The sequence below is a fragment of the Siphateles boraxobius genome, unplaced genomic scaffold (assembly GCF_051911475.1).
Source record: "Siphateles boraxobius isolate OS27281-9 unplaced genomic scaffold, OSU_SipBor_1 48, whole genome shotgun sequence".
NCBI classification, from domain to species: domain Eukaryota; kingdom Metazoa; phylum Chordata; class Actinopteri; order Cypriniformes; family Leuciscidae; genus Siphateles; species Siphateles boraxobius.
Window position 1 is genome coordinate 11,516,330 of NW_027509119.1, and position 16,472 is coordinate 11,532,801.

The window sequence follows — 16,472 nt, forward strand, 5'->3', positions numbered from 1 at the left end:
TGTGCATTTCATTAACTAAACAGTCACCGAATACTCTTCATTACTCACTTTCTTGGAAAGTCTTGAAATTGAAAAAGCAGAATGTTAAGATGTTTACAAAAACGCGCTTAAAGTGTAGGTTCTGCGTTTTACAAGTAAAGCCCTGTTTTAAGATCGTTTCTGATGAAATCGAACGGTTAAGATTAAAATTTGGACACATGCTGCTGTCCCGAGAATTTTAGGTTTTTGTGTTAGCACCCCCCCACCTATACAATGGTTTCATAGGGGCAATGGAACAATCATTCATAAAACGTATTAAACTTTAGTTTACAAAGACGTGAAACTCACCGAGTGATCTGGGGTGTTCACTGATATGCTCAGGCAAAAGATGAATTCCAACAGGTGTTTTACTGTTCGTTGTAAAACTGTGGACCTATTATTCCAACGCCTCACAACCGGACATTCTTCCAAAAACTACGATAAAACCTGTTGGAAAGCATCTTTTGCAGCGATTTTTGCGTGAGCATATCAGTGAACACCCCAGACCACTAGGTGAGTTCCATGTCTTTGTAAACTAAAGTTTAATCCGTTTATATGAATGATTGTTCCATTGCCCCTATGAAACCATTGTATAGGTGGGGGGGGGGCTAACACAAAAACCTAAAATTCTCGGGACAGCAGCATGTGTCCAAATTTTAATCTTAACCGTTCGATTTCATCAGAAACGATCTTAAAACAGGGCTTTACTTGTAAAACGCCAAACTTACCCTTTAAAGGCGATCATAAAACAAATGTTCTTGTTTATGGTTTTACCATGTCGAAATCATCCTGCACTGTGAGTTTCAGTCCCTTCACGTTTATCTCCAGGATGCAGGATGACGGTGGATTGTAATGTACAGTCAGTCTCCTGTTCATCGCAATCTGGAATCAACCATGAAGAAGCAAGGGGACATTTAAGTTAGACAACTACGATGGACTAAAAACTTTTGCGTTTTTCGTGTTCAGACGACGTTATCAAAATGATCTCCATTCACACGGATCTGCGAAAACAAAACAAAAAACCCCCGGTGTATTCTTCATCCCAGACCAGTAGTTAGCAATGTCACTTTGCAAAGAAACACTACACGCCTATAGACTGAACACATAATACGCATACCCATGACGTCACGGTTTTCACAAATTCGCGTTTTTAAAGATCACACGGAGATAATAAAGGTATCGTTTTAAGAAACTTGCACTTTGAAACCCGTCTTCAGGCTCCTAAAATGCCGTTGTCGTGTAAAAGAAAGGCCAAAGCGCATAAAAATATTTTAGTTGAAAACACTAATAAAGAAGATCGAGGGGCCATTTACACGATCCCTTTTCAACTAAAAACAACTTTCAACATTCTAATTGGGGGCCTGAAAAAAGCTAACTTTTAAAAACGGGTTTCAAAGTGCAAGTTTTTGAGAATGATACTGTTATATTCTCTGTGTAAACTACAAAAACGCGAATCTGTGAAAATGGTGACATCATATAGCATTACGTGTTAAGTCCATATACTGTAAAAAAAGATGCACAACGCCTCTTCGCTCTCTTCCATTGGTGAGAAGTGAAGCCGCCATTGTCCCGATATGGCGCTGACATATTGGGACTTGACTCTGCGCAATTGCGATTTCGAGACCAGACATGTGCAGTATGTGAGCAGGAAGCTAAAGCCGCGAAATCAATGCCCCGCCCCCACTCTCGCCGAATCAATCGCAAGCACACGCCTCTGCTGCAGAACAACCCATTATGTCGGTGTGAAATAATTAATTATAGAAATTTAGATATTAAATTTAAAGCTCCAATCTCCTCCGTCCTCCAAAGATCCCGAAAAAAAGTCTGTTGTTACTTCAGTGACTACTTCGCTCAGAGAACCTGTCAATCACAGCTCTCAATCATGATGCCACAGCGGCATTTTTATAGCATCAAATAACTAACTAAAAACAAACACTTGAAATTACATCAGCGTGATAAAAACTACAGTAAATTACAGTGAAGTGTAATTTAATTGTTTAGTTGGTCTCATGTCCCATTGAATAACATGGGGAGGTGGGGTTTATGAGCTATACTAGGACCGGTTACCGGGGGGCGATCAAGACGCTTTTGCTTCACTTTCAGGGCTTGTGCGGCACGCTTGGTTCAGTCTATACAGTAGGCACGTAATGTTTCTTTACAATGTGACATCGTTTTGACAACGTTGTCGTCTGTACGTTAAAAAACGCGAAAGAAAAACTTTTCCATTCTAAGTACATCGTTGTCATGTAAATGTTCCCTTAGAGCAGTGGTTCTCAACCTTTTTTGGCCCAGCGCCCCCTTTCCAAGATCCAGAACCCTGACCGCCCCCCACCACCACCAAAAAAGGGCTAAATGTCTTTATTGAATGTATGCTGATTATCATTCTGTTATAATAATAATAATAAAAACAATAATAATGTGTATGATTGACGTCCTTATTTTCTTCTTAAAATTATAATTATCATTATTATTATTATGAAATCCGTAACTTTAAGTATTTAAATTGTGAAACATTTATGTATTGAGTCAGTATATCCATTTTCAAAACCGTGCTTTTGTCTTATTCTGAATTACTAAAGTACACCTAATAAGTGTACATAAGGGCCGCATCGTTTTCTCCTTTCCACAAGCGCTTGCGCTCCCGTCTGTTGTTGCTAAGAAAGCATGAACTGCGCTCTCCATGACATGATGACGAGGATTCATTGCATTTGATACAAAGGATTGATTGATTTCTAGCCCTTGCATTAGCTTTACTAGTAGATATATTTATGGAGATGAGAAAAAAAAAACCTGCCCTGTACAGCTATGATCAGCTGTCCGGCCGAGCGTTCGATGTTGTTACGGAAAGGCCGAAGCTGATCAGATGGGTTTTGTCATTATGACTTGCTGTGCACTTGCGGCATTCTGAAAAGTTGAGATGTTTTCAACCGAGGCGTCGGTTAACATATTATGTCTTCAGTTAACTAATTTATAGTTATAAACGCAAATAATAATAATTACCATTATTACCATTATTATTATTACATTTGGGCTATGTAGAAGACGCTTTTATCCAAAAAAAAAAGAAGAACAACAAAGCAATTCTTCAAATGTCTCTCACAATACAAGTTAGTAGTTAGTAGTAAGATTATCACAAATAAACACAAGATGTTTACGCATATCCAAGTGTGTGTGCGGAGTGTGGCGCTTGCTGCATGCAGGCACGATCACGTGCATTTTCCTATCAACAGTGGAAACAACTGAAAATACTAGCTATATAATTTCTGGTCATACAAAAAAAAACAAAAACATAATTTGCAACTTTTATTTAAACTCACAATAACAAGAAAATGTGCTTTTGTAAATAAAATCAAACTATCAGGCGCACTTTGATGAACTGGAGCGCGTCTCAAATATGAACAAACAAAATATAGCCTACCTATATTGAAATGTCCACTTTTAAACTAAAAAAATAAACTGGCAACATTTAAATATTAATTAATTAACACAGACATAATTTTATTTTACATTAAAACATGGACGCTATGGAATTATGTCGGACAGAGACGCATTCGGAAGGGCATTTTCAAAAGTGCGAATGACTCATTCATTCTTTTTTTTTTCTTTTGCGCAGGTAATGTTTTGAAAGACGATGTCTTGTAACGTTAGCTTACTGATGTAAATAAATAAAAATGTATACAAAGATGTGATGATGTCCTGATTCACTTTCTTTTTTTTTTCTCTTTTTTTTTATTATTGCATAACAAGAACAATATATAACATACACATACGGAGGATCACATAGTATTATATCTATTACATTCATAATAGCATCAAAGAAACAATAGACAGAAAGAAAAAAAAACTATAAGGGGAAACATATCAAAAAATTCCAAAAAGAAAGGTATATATAAAAATAGTATACATCCGTTTCGCTTTTTTATTTCTTACATCTTTTAGGGAGACTTTCACTTTCCGTAACGGACTGAAGTGCGCGTCCGAGTGAAGACAACACATTTCAGCGCTAGATCGTCTCTTATTTAACAAACGAATGAAACGAATGCTGCTAGTTAACTGGATATGTTTTATTTGTATTGGTACATCCGTGCCGCGAGATGTTTTAAAAGTGTTTCAAAACCGCCCTGTAGGCTAAATGACGCCTAGGCTACTATTTCATATACCGGTAGGCTACATGTTCTACGATATGATATTTTATATTAATATTCTCATAGGAACCTGAGACTCGCGCTTGGGACTGCAGGTGCGTATTGGATCGTCTGGCCTGGTGGGACTCCGAATGAAGGTGGAATGGATTTGAGCAGCAGCGTGGAAATCAATGCTGTACCTAAAACGCCCATGCATTCAAATTAACATTGTATGTGTTGTCAGAGGCTTAAAAAAGTTGTGATAATAACAGTGAGTATATAGTGCCACAGTCAGACATAACGCCCCCCATTTGTGCCTGAGCGCCCCCCTCTCAGCTGCCTCGTTCCCAACGCCCCCCGACACTGTCCAAACGCCCCCAAGGGGGCGGTACCGCCCCCGTTGAGAAACGCTACCTTAGAGGATGTTTTACCATATGCTCAGCCTTAACCCATCTAATTCCATCACTTCATTTGTTTTTCAGTGTGTGAAATTTAATATAAATCTTAAACAAACCTTTTGCATAGCTGCACAGAGAACATCACTGCCTTTGTGATTCAGTACTTGAACCGAGCCAAGGAATTTCATTGTATATGTTTCCATCCATTCAGTACTTTTTGCTAATGAGAACAAGACAGAGATAACAATCCTAACTGTTTATATGGTCTTTATAAGCAATTAAAACACAATGGATTCAATAAAAACAATAATATTGTGAAATATCATTACAATAAAAAAACTGTTTTCTATTGGGATATCTTTTAAAATGCAAATTATTCCTGTGATGCAAAGCTAAACTTTCAGCATCATTACTGCAGTCTTCAGTGTCACATTATCCTTGATTTGATTATGCTGATTTGTTGCTAAAGAAACATTTCTTATCATCAGTGTTGAAAAGTTCTGCAGTTTTTTTGTTTTTGTTTTTTTTTGGAAACTGTGAAACAAGATTTGTTTTTTAAAAATGGCATTAAAGACATTTATAATGTCTAAACAAAATATTTCTGAACTTTCCATTCATCAAAGAATCCTGAAAAAATTATCACAGTTTCCACAAACATATTAAGGCTAAGCTTTTTTTTATATATATATATATTTTTATATATGATGATGATAATAATAATATGAACCATTACTAATAACTGAGCATCAGCTATAGACACTGAAGACTGGAGTAATGATGCTGAAAATTCAGCTTTGGATCACAGGAATATTGAAATATGTTAAAAGCAACAGTTCTTTTAAATTATAATAATATTTCACAATATTTTTTATTTTACTGTATTTTTTATCAAACAAATGCAGCCTTGGCGAGCAGATGAGACTTCATTCAAAAAAAAGAAAGAAAAAAAAGAAGAATTATTACAAACTGCAAACTGACTGATATTGTACTCTTAACTCCAGCCCTTTTATGAAGTGAAATCTTTTCATAGATGGGGACTGGAATCAGGACATGCCATCTTAATCTCCAACTCTTACCATTTAAAGTAATTTGTTGCTCCTTAAAGACCTCAGTGGCGTAGTAGGCAGGAAAGATCCCCCGTTCTCCCGTTCTCATGTTGTATCCCTCATACCAGTAATCCTCATCCTGCAGTTCCACCAGCAGAGGGTCATTGACCTCCAGCTCCAGCTCATCGTCATGACGAGGGACAAATCTGGGAAAAACACATACATGAGGTAAGGAATCTTTGGTCAGTTCTCAGACGGTGAGATGTGTGTATTGTTTGTATATTTGCATATTTAACTTTGTATGCTTAGGGTGTAGTGCAAATATTTATCATTTATTTTGTCCTATCAACCAATCTGCATGCCCCCACTAATCGATGACACATTTGGGTTGCAAGGAAGCGTTATTGAATAATTTCCCCATTAACATGTTAATGATTACATGTCAAAACAATGTTTTTATCTTTTGAAATTCAAATTTAAGAGTGACAAACAGATGTGGTTTAAACAGATGTAAGTTTATCGTATGATCAGAATTTCCTCCAATATAAATGTGGAAATAAATGTAGAAATTTTGTTTTGTTTTGTTTTGTTTTGTATATGAACTAACTGATGGGGCTGAAATAATGCACATCATAAAACATAACCTCATACTCATGCATAGAATTCACATTCTTGAAAATTTAGTTTTTATTAATTATATGATATTTTAAAAAAACTCCTGAAAATTATGAGTCACGAATGGAGCCATTTTCTGAGAATGACCCAGTATCCACTGGCCATGCATTCATGATCATCAAAAATACAAATGCATTTTACAGTTACACATGTGTGCAATTTTTGAAAGTGGTGTCCGATGTGTTTCACCTGTAGACAGATCTGTGTGTCTGGTCCCTCTCCTCTCCATTAATCATGCAGGAAAACAAGCCAAAAGATTCTGTACCTAAAGACATCAGCAAAACACCTATGATACAAACACTTTCACAAAATCAATACAGTACATTCTTATGGTCGTACTGGTATATTCCTAAACACGTTTTCAGTTAATTCCTACTGTAATTTGGGTTTCCTTGGGATGAATTTAGTCTCAAAATGATTAACCCATGCAAGCACATTATTATCCATGAACTTGATAAATGTTGCAGATATGTTTTACTATCCACAACCAAATGCCTTTCAACTTGCGCGTGTAAAATTCTGAATTAAATGAATGTGTAGCAATTTTAACCATTATTAATACCTGAGCACTAATAATAGGAGTATTAATATGACCAACATGGGTCTACTGTTAATTTGGTACAAAAATGAAAAAACGTTAACATCATCATTCAATCAGCAAAACAAGCAGAAAACTTTGTCAAATGTAAATAAGAAAAGAGTTTTTTGTTATTTTATTTAATTTATCTAGATTTGATCGGAACAGAAAAATATACACTACTGGTCAACATTTGGAATAATTAAGATTTTTTGTTTTTGAAAGAAGTATCTTTTGCTCACCAAGGCTGCATTTACTTGATACAAGATACAGTAAACAGTAATATTGTGGAATATTATTACCATTTAAAATAACTGTTTTCTATTTTTATATTTAAAATTTTAATTTATTCCTGTGATGCAAAGTTGAATTTTCTGCATCATTACTCTTTTTCATTAATTTTGGTCCTATTATTAATACTATTTTTAGTGCTCAGGTATTAATAATGGTTTCCATTATTATACTTTTTTGTTGTTTTTTTGTTTAACATGTTTGTGGAAACCATGTTTTTTTTTCAGGAATCTTTGAATTATTTAAAATAAAAATCTTTTGTAGTATTTTTAAGTTATCATCTTAATTATTCAACAGTTTGGACCAATAGTGCACAAATGCTAAAAAGGATATAAAAGCATACCACTTACTGGAGGAGCGTGAGCAGCCATTCATGAAAACATTAACAAATTTTCGAGAAAATGGCATGTCGGCCTCAGGGGTAGAGTCCTCTGACAGACACATTGAAGCTTTGATCCCACTTTGTTTTCTTCCTTTGTCTTCATTCTCATCCTCCTCGTACTCTTTCTCAAGAGCCGACTCGTATGGAGAGGAAACACAATTATCATAGATGGTGGCCGAATCACTGTCATCGCTGTAGCCACGATAACACTCTCTTAAACTGACGAGTTCCAGCTGATCGTGCTCATCCACGACCAGTGTGTATTTGACCGAATCGTACGAAAGTCCACTTGCATCCGAGTTGCTCATGGAGGTTTTCAGCGTTCCCGACAAGCTCTCGCGATGGGCATGATCCTCGCCAGCGCCGCAGTCTCTATAACACAGATCTTCTGCTCCAGTTACTTCTTCACCGCTACTGTCAATTGCCAAAGCGTCCACACAAGAAAAATAGGAAGGGGGTTGCAGATCCTGCTCATGGTATGGAGGGGGGGCTTCATTGTCAGAGCTGACTGCGGTGACCTGCGCTTTCTCATTCTGCAGAGCCTCGGTACAACGCTGTATTGGTGTCAGATAGATCTCCTCTGTAGGCTCGAGCCGAACGTCCGTATGATAACGGATCCTCTCGCAGTGACCCAGTTCTCTGTTTACATCTCTGGCTTTACATGGGACAGATAGTACAGCAGAAGGAGCAGTAGCTTGAGTGTGTTTGGGCTTGTCAGTAGAGGTGCCACAGTCTTTGCGACCGCTGCCTTGTTGGTGCTTCTCCTCATCGCTTAGACACGTGTGCTCACGAGATGGCGTCAGTTCACCTGGTTGCAGCAGGATCAAGCACAAAGAAAGTTAATTGATAGATTACCAATAGAGTCAATGCTATGGAAGCTTGCTTCTGCCACGGTATAAAAAAAAAAAAGGTAATTGTGACTTTTTATCTCACAATTCAGACTTGTTTTCTCGGAATTCTGTGGATTTTTTTGTTTGTTTTTTTGTTCTGTGGTGAAAACAAGGGCAACAACAACAACAACAACAGAATTGCGAGATATAAACTCAGAATTCACAGAAAAAAAGTGAAATTTGCTAGATGTGAACTTGCAATTACGTATTTATAACTTGAAATTGCTAGATATAAACTTACAATTGTGAGAGAAAGAAAGTCTGAATTGTTAAATAAAAATGTATTACCTTTTTTCTAATCCAAGGCAGAGACAAGCTTCCATATAATGCACACACACACACACACACACACACACACACACACACACACACACACACACGTATGTGGTTTATTGGGACTCTCCATGGGTGTAATTATTTGTATACTGTTAATAAAAAAAAACAGTTTAGTATGTTTTTAAGCCATTTGGTTTACGAGGACACTTCTTGTCATTATACACATTTGTGTCCTTATAAACCATACAAGAACAACACATACAAATATATGGCAGTGCACTTTAATTAGTAAAAAATATAATTTGAGGTCAGTGATAAAAGTGTAGGCTACTAACATTCTGATGATTGGCTTTTTTGTTCTTGAAACAAAAACCCAACAGGTTAGTGACCCAAAGCCTGTGGGACCCATTGTTTGGCAAGACTGCACATGCAAACATGTTTTTGTAGATGACTAGACTAAGTCAAATTCACATCACCATAGTTGGCAGCAAAACAGTGATGCCCTTTTGTCACTGAGACAACAGAGCTAAGGAAGTTTGGCATAAAATGAGCTAGCTCATAATCTGTTTTATTACTCACAAAATTGACTTATTACTGAAATTATATATTTTAAAATAATATATTTAAGTGGAAACTAAATCTAATGTTTTAGACACTTATTTGCATGTAAAATACCAACTAAATTAAAATGTATTACTGTTTAAATTTATATTACAGGCAGCTAGCTGAACCTTCTTTTTGTTTTTTTGCTCACTTAAGTGGATTTTTAAGTACATCTTTACAGTATATGCAATTTCATAATTGACATTTCTAATTAAACTTGGGTAATTTATTTAAATATATCTGTAATTACACATTTGATGTTGCAATGTAGTATATTTAAAATATATTAACTATTAAATAGTGTAAATCAAAATAACACACTATAGTTAATTATAATCAAGTACTTTACATGTGCTTTAGTATGTCAGTCAACACATCAAAATAAGTGGTCTTTCAAATCACAGGATAATTCAAACATTATGATTGTGTTAATTTTATTTAATTAATATTACATTATCTAAAATACAGTTTTAAAAAATATATACTTTAAAGATTTGAAGTACACTACAAGTGCACGTAATTTTCTCATAAAATAACTCGGGCTGAATCCGAAATCACATACTTTCTTGAGTAGGTACTTATTTTCAATAAGTAATTACCTCACGGCCGCTAAAAAAAAGTAAGTTATATATAGTATGAATGTGTTTAGTATGAATGTAATCCGGACGTACTACATTTGCCATGCTGTCATTATCATGTGACCTACCGGCGTCAGTTACATCTTCCATCGTCTGCAAACTTTAGAATACTGTTTTTACCTACTATATAGTAGGGAAGTATGTGATTTCAGATGCAGCCTCGTTTTAAGTGGAGAACATTTTTGTCACTGTAATGATGTCACGCCAACTTCCCAACTAAGACTTAATAAGTGCATACACCGTAAACAAAGATCTCTACACTCACCTGTTTTAAGAGGTGGCAAGGTCTGAGAGATTTTCTGCTGCCAGCTGTACTTCTTCGCAAATGAGTTGTTGTTTAAAGTGTCCTGTTGATGAGATGCAACAGACAAGCTATAGCATACTTTCATAGTGGTCTTGCAATAGAGTGTGTATAAACTGTTCACAGCACAACATTTTTTTGTATGCATGGAATAACCAGATGCACTGGGTACTGTACCCTGAACAATTACCTATATAAAACACCTGGATTAAGTTAAATAATACTACAGCATTGGTTAATGTGTTGCATTTAAAACCAAGTCTTTTTGATGGACTCCATAAGACCTCCCTCGCTTTCTCAGATTCTTTTTCACTCTCAATACCTCTTACAATTCTTACAATAATGGCCACTCTTTTTGTCCACACGGATCCATATTAGCATTCCCCGCACAGACCTTGAACTTTAAAGCATTTCTCCACCATTAATAAAAGCAGAGGTGTAAAGTAACATATTACATATACTCATTACAATACACTCTTAAAAATAAAGGTTTTTTTTCAGCAGCAGCAAAGCCATAGAAGAACCATTTTGGTTCCCCAGGGACCACTTTAAAAATCAAAAGAACTGTTTCCACCATCTAGTAGGGTTACATATTGTCATAGGGTGGCATGATACTAAAACGTTAAAATACTGGCAATGCCACTGTAGTTTTAAAATGGTTGTACCACGATAGTACCGTAAGTAATGTTGTTTGAGCTGATGTTACTCTATTTAAATCGCTCATTTGCTCACTTCTGGAACAGAAATGGTTTATTTCTAGAATTATTTTTGCGATGACAGAGTAATTAATTCAATTTATTACAGCATTTGCACTCAGTTCTTATACAATAATTTGAGTTTTTAATGAATTTGAATGAAACATTTTTAATGAATTGATATGCTATAATATACTGTCCTCCAGTTAGAGTAGGTTATTTCAAGATATCAATTTATGGGGGCAAAATATGCTCCTGTGAGTTCTTGTTTTTTATATATATTTATAACATATAGCACACACACATCTGCAAGATGTCTGTTAAAGATTAATTCATCTGGAAAGCATCTGCTGTTTACTAACATCTGATAGATGTCTTTAAGATGTCATATTTACATACATTCTAAATCATAAACATCTTTAAAGACATTTTCTAAATGTCTATTTGACATCTGACAGGAAACGTCCTATAGACATATTTCAGATGAGCAAACACTCTAAAAAATACGTCAAATAGACGTCTCCGTGATGTACGTGTGCTAGTTGACAATATGACAGAGTGCTGTTTTCCCGAATATCAACACGATTGCAAATGTCATTTTACACAACAGTTCAATAAGCAAAAGGTTATTATTAAATGACAGTTAAGACACAACATTGTCAATATTGTTGTTTTCGCTTATTTCGCCAGTGAAAATTTCTAAACAAAGCAGTTTAACAAAAAAACTGTTTTTCATTTCTGAATGCATCCGTGTTTTTGAGCAAATTGTGCGAATCAATGATTTAATGGATCATTCGTTCCTGAATGAATCAGCCATTTTGAACGAAGCGTTTGAATGAATAATTCAGTGACTCAATCATTAAGACTTGCTGCCACCTACTGGCAGGTTTAGTTTCCTATTTAAAAATAGGCCCTTTTTCAACATTTCATATTTCTATATCCAGAATTTTATATTTAAAACATTAATCTCATAAAATTATTTATGCAATAGTAATTCCAGTATATATGGATTATTACCAACTCTGAGCAGTCAACTGTCAGTGTTTAATACATCTACTGTAAATCAACCTTCAGATGCAGCTTCTGTGCCACTTCTGCAGTGTTAAAATGGATTTTGTTTACACTGATTTAATTTGATTGGTAACAGTCAGTTAATCATTCTCAGTAATAAAGTATTCAGAGGAGAATCTAGTCTAATAGTTTTATGTATTTATGAAAATTTGGTCTATTTTGTAGAGTTGAATTATGACTTAACACAATATTGCATGTTATCGTGATAATACTTGGTATAGTGATACTTCAGCTGGTGTAGTATTGTAAGATATGTTTGTGGTATCGTGACAAGAAAAGAAAATTATGTGGATTGAAAAAGGATCCATGGATGTTAAAGGGTCTTCGTGGAACCATCCAAGTCAATTAAGAACTTTTTTAAGAGGGTAATTAAGTAGCTTTTCTCAGGAGTTGTACTTTATTTTGAATTTATTTTAAATGCTGTACTTTTACCTAAAAAAAAATAACCAACTGGTTCTGACAAAACAAAATAAGCAAATGTCAGAGGCAAACACTGTTTCTCTTTCAGCATTCCTGCTTGTGTTCTGGTGAGAACGCTCACTCAGTGTTTATTCAAACAGATAATAACAAAGGAACGTCATCAACCCCTCTAAATAACAATGAAGTGGTAATACTTTGTTCAATGGGGGCCAAGCACTAACAAGCCCAAACACATGACTGTATTCTAGAAAGAGGACATTTATGGAAAAACAAGCCCAAAGTTGTGTTGTGTTTTCATGTTTTATGGGGACTTTGCATAGACATGATTTTTAGACTGGATATTATATCCCCTTAGACTTACTCTACCCCCTTTTTTTAAATTAACTGAACCGATTAATTACTAAAAGCCTAGTTATTTCAAGTTCATTTAGACTCAAATGTGAAAGAATGTGATGATGACAGAGCAGATACGTTAAATTAGACAATCCATTTACACACCTTTGACCAATTTGTTCTGACCTGTTGCAAGATTGATAGGCGAGCGCTATTGCATTGAGAGTGTAACGAGTCAATCATATCGCAATGCACTCAGGCATAACCTCCTCTCACTTGATTTTTTGTGTGTCACTTGATTTTTTGAAGTGTATTATCACAGAATGCTCTATCAGCTTAATTTGCTATAGTAGAACACGATGAGCTCAAAAGAGACGCTGCCTCCCTCTGAAACTTTACCGACTGGCGTCGCTATTGGATGCTATCACTGTCAATTATTTTCTTTTCTTAAATTGTTTAGGAGGCACTGCTTCCCTTGCCTCATCAGAGAAAATGCACCTGCAGTGTACCTACAGTCATATCTTTACATACTGTTTATTACCTGAGTCCTGGGCACCTGTGGGAATAAGTTGAGAGTGGTCGGTCTTTTTGGACGGTAGGTATCCATGGTGAAAGGAACAGCAGAATCCATAGATGCTTTGCTGTCGTATCGACAAGCCACTCTTTGGCTCCTATCGACAGCATCAGTAAGATGTAAAGTATGTGTCTCTGCCTGGATCTGACCCACTGCGCCTGCCTCCACCTTGTCCAAGCCACTATTGGGTTCTTGAATTACATGGTCCTGCAGGGATTGGAAAGATCGACTGTCAATCAGAGAAGAGAGTGAATGAAAAAGTAAGAGGGGAGATGAGGGCCACTGACCCAACCATTAGAGCAAGCAATGACATCAGACTTTGGCATTTTTGGTGCCGGCTAAGCCACGAGAACAAGAGACAGGGGGAGGGGTTACGGACAAAGACCATTCATGTTGCTGTTTACTCACTGCATTACAATGAGACACATGCTTCCAGCTCCAGTTATATGCAAAAGTTTGCAAGATTTGTACAGATTTTGATTTAGAGATGATATTATAGAAGTGCTATGAAAAAAGCACGTAGAGTGAAAATATGAAAAGTGTATATTCAACAAAGAAATAATACTATACAGCTTTTATCAGGGTCCCACTTTATATTAAGTGTCTTTTACTACTATGTACTAACATTTAAATAAATAATTTGATACAATGCACTTATTGTGTTCATATGTTTTTACATCGCACTTGTATTTAAAAAAGAATACCTGCATGTTGTCACGTTTGTTCTTGTTTCATTTTTCCAGTTAATTTTTTCTTGACTTTAATTTTTGGAATTTGTCATACTTTCTGTTTTTGTCATGTGATTCCCAGTTCCCATTTAGTTAGTCATGTTTGATGTTATGTCGATACTTATATTGTGGTCTCACTTGGGAGCCCAATCACCTTTGAGTGGTAACAAAACGAGCCAATGGATATTGGCCAGTGAGATTTGTATAACGATTTACTCCTACCTGGACATAAGGGTATATAAGGCCAGTTAACTCATTTTTGCTTCGCAGCCCAGCGGTTACGTACAGTGAACAGTACAAAGAGCTCTTTTCCTGATTGAAAGAGCTGAATTTCCAATCTAAAAGAGCTTGTTCCTAACACTGCTGGTGTGAGGGTGCATCCAGTGGTGTTTCGCCATCTTAACTATTGCATGGTTAAGTGCAGCGATTCACCCCAAAAGAGCAGATTTTCCTGAGAGAGCAAGCACAGGCGGCGAGTGTCTTTTTAAAGATGTCTTTCCGCCCGTGTGTTTCTGGATGCGGTCGTTTCCTGGCTTCCTCTGACGGCCAACTATTGCTGTCCCACATGTCTGGGCCGAGAGCATGCTGAGAAAGCATTTGTGGATGGTTCATGCTCTCATTTCCCCCGTCAGGGGTGATTGCTCATCCTGCTCATGCTGAATCGGATTCAGAGTTGACGGCCATGCTTGCCCGGGCCACCGCAGGCATCGGACTCAAGTGAACCTTGTTCGAAGCGCTTGCAGTTGGATGATGGGTTCCTGGGTGCAGCACACGGTTCACAGCCACGTTCCGCCCCAGTGCCTTTCTTCCCGGAGATGCATGGAGGATCATGAAGTCACGGAAGGCACCTTTTACTGCCCGAAAACGCTCTGTAGACATTCCACATGTGGAACGTCCAATTGCGGTGCATTTATGTCCGCAAAGTGCTGCCACCTGGCAGAATCACCCGGCCTCCTGTCCAGGGTCTGTAAGAAGACATCAGCCTTAACTGCTCGCCGAATGCTTTCCCCTGCGGTGCCTACATCAGTTCAGGCGCGACCAGAGACGTCAACCCGGCCATCCCATTGAGCCCCTGCAGGAAGGGTGACGTAGCTCATCCCTCAGGCCATGCTAAATCCTCGAAGCATCCATTAAAGCAGTTTTGAGACAAGTGGCCCAGAGATGGAGGGAGCTGCTCTTAACCAGGAGGTGGTGGTTTCACCCCTGAAAGCAGGAGATGGAGAATCTTCAGTTTCAGTTAAAAAAGTTTATTTCTGTTACCCACTTTTTCAATAAAAGATCAGTTTCCTCAGTCTCTGGGCCATATAGGGCTTGGTCTGGCAGTGAGCAACGCCCTGGTCCCTAATCCAAACTTTACCAAAGTCGCGGAGGCTGCCCATACCACGCTGAGGAAGGTGGGCATTCGCATCTTGAACTATCTCGACGACTGGCTCATTCTAGCTCACTCTCGAGATCTGTTATGGGAACACAGGCTGATGGGGCATTAGGCATCTAACTCCACTCGGTTTGATGCACATGGGACCGCTTTAGCACTGGCCTCACGGCCGAGTCCCGAGATGGGCACGGTGCCGCGCGCACAATCCATGAGGTCATCACACTGAACATTCAGCCTCTGGTCATACCCTGCCTTTCTATGGGCCAGAGTGCCCTTAGAACAAGTGTCCAGGAATGTTGTTGTTACAACAGATCCTCTCCAGAACAAGCTGAGGCGCTGTGTGCAACAGGAATGCAGCTTCGGGCTCATGGACAGGACCTCAACTACAGTGGCAAACCAATTGCCTAGAGTTGCAGTGGAATGGCAGACTGGCAGTACTGCTCGCCGTGAGCCGGTTCCGACCATTGCTTCATGTCAAGCACTTATTGATCCGCAAGGACAACACTGCAATGGTTGCGTACATCAACCACCAAGGCGGGGTACGCTCACGTCGCATGTCACAACTCGCCCACCATCTCCTCCTCTGGAGTCAGTAGCGGCTCTAGTTGCTTTGCGGCGTTCACATTCCAGGCAAGCTCAATTGTGCGGCTGACACGATGTCACGACAGCTTATGCTTCAGGCAGAATGGAAACTCCATCCCCAGGTTGTCCAGCTTATCTAGAGTTGATTCGGGGACACAGAGGTAGACCCGTTTGCCTCCCAGGAGTCATACCACTGCCAGTTGTTCTATTCCCTGACCAAGGGCACCCTCGGTACGGATGCACTAGCACACAGCTGGCCCCAGTACCTATGCATGTATGCCTTTCCCCCAGTGAGCCTGCTCGGACAGACACTGTGCAAGTTCAGGGAGGATGAGGAGCAGGTCTTGATGGTTGCACCTTACTTGCCCACCCGGACCTGGTTTTCAGACCTCTGCTCCTTGTTCTTTTTGGTTTGTTTGTTTGTTTTATTTTAAATAAAGTATTTCTGATTGTTCGCCGGTTCCCGCCTCCTTCT

General features: G+C 38.0%; 2 protein-coding genes across 3 annotated transcripts in view; both read right to left on the bottom strand.

Annotated features, from left to right (window-relative positions):
• mpdz (multiple PDZ domain crumbs cell polarity complex component) overlaps window positions 1-16,472 on the bottom strand; it is a 241,481-nt gene that overhangs the window by 11,071 nt on the left and 213,938 nt on the right. The gene's annotated exons all lie outside the window — the stretch shown is intronic.
• mapk8ip1b (mitogen-activated protein kinase 8 interacting protein 1b) overlaps window positions 1-16,472 on the bottom strand; it is a 41,144-nt gene that overhangs the window by 5,530 nt on the left and 19,142 nt on the right. For both annotated transcript variants that reach the window (XM_077201998.1, XM_077201999.1), the window contains exons 3-9: window positions 13,280-13,519; window positions 10,184-10,265; window positions 7,480-8,319; window positions 6,451-6,526; window positions 5,617-5,792; window positions 4,657-4,760; window positions 793-900 (exon numbers count right to left, since the gene is read on the bottom strand). In XM_077201998.1, the coding sequence (XP_077058113.1) occupies window positions 793-900; window positions 4,657-4,760; window positions 5,617-5,792; window positions 6,451-6,526; window positions 7,480-8,319; window positions 10,184-10,265; window positions 13,280-13,519 (1,626 nt within the window). The remainder of the gene's footprint in view (window positions 1-792; window positions 901-4,656; window positions 4,761-5,616; window positions 5,793-6,450; window positions 6,527-7,479; window positions 8,320-10,183; window positions 10,266-13,279; window positions 13,520-16,472) is intronic.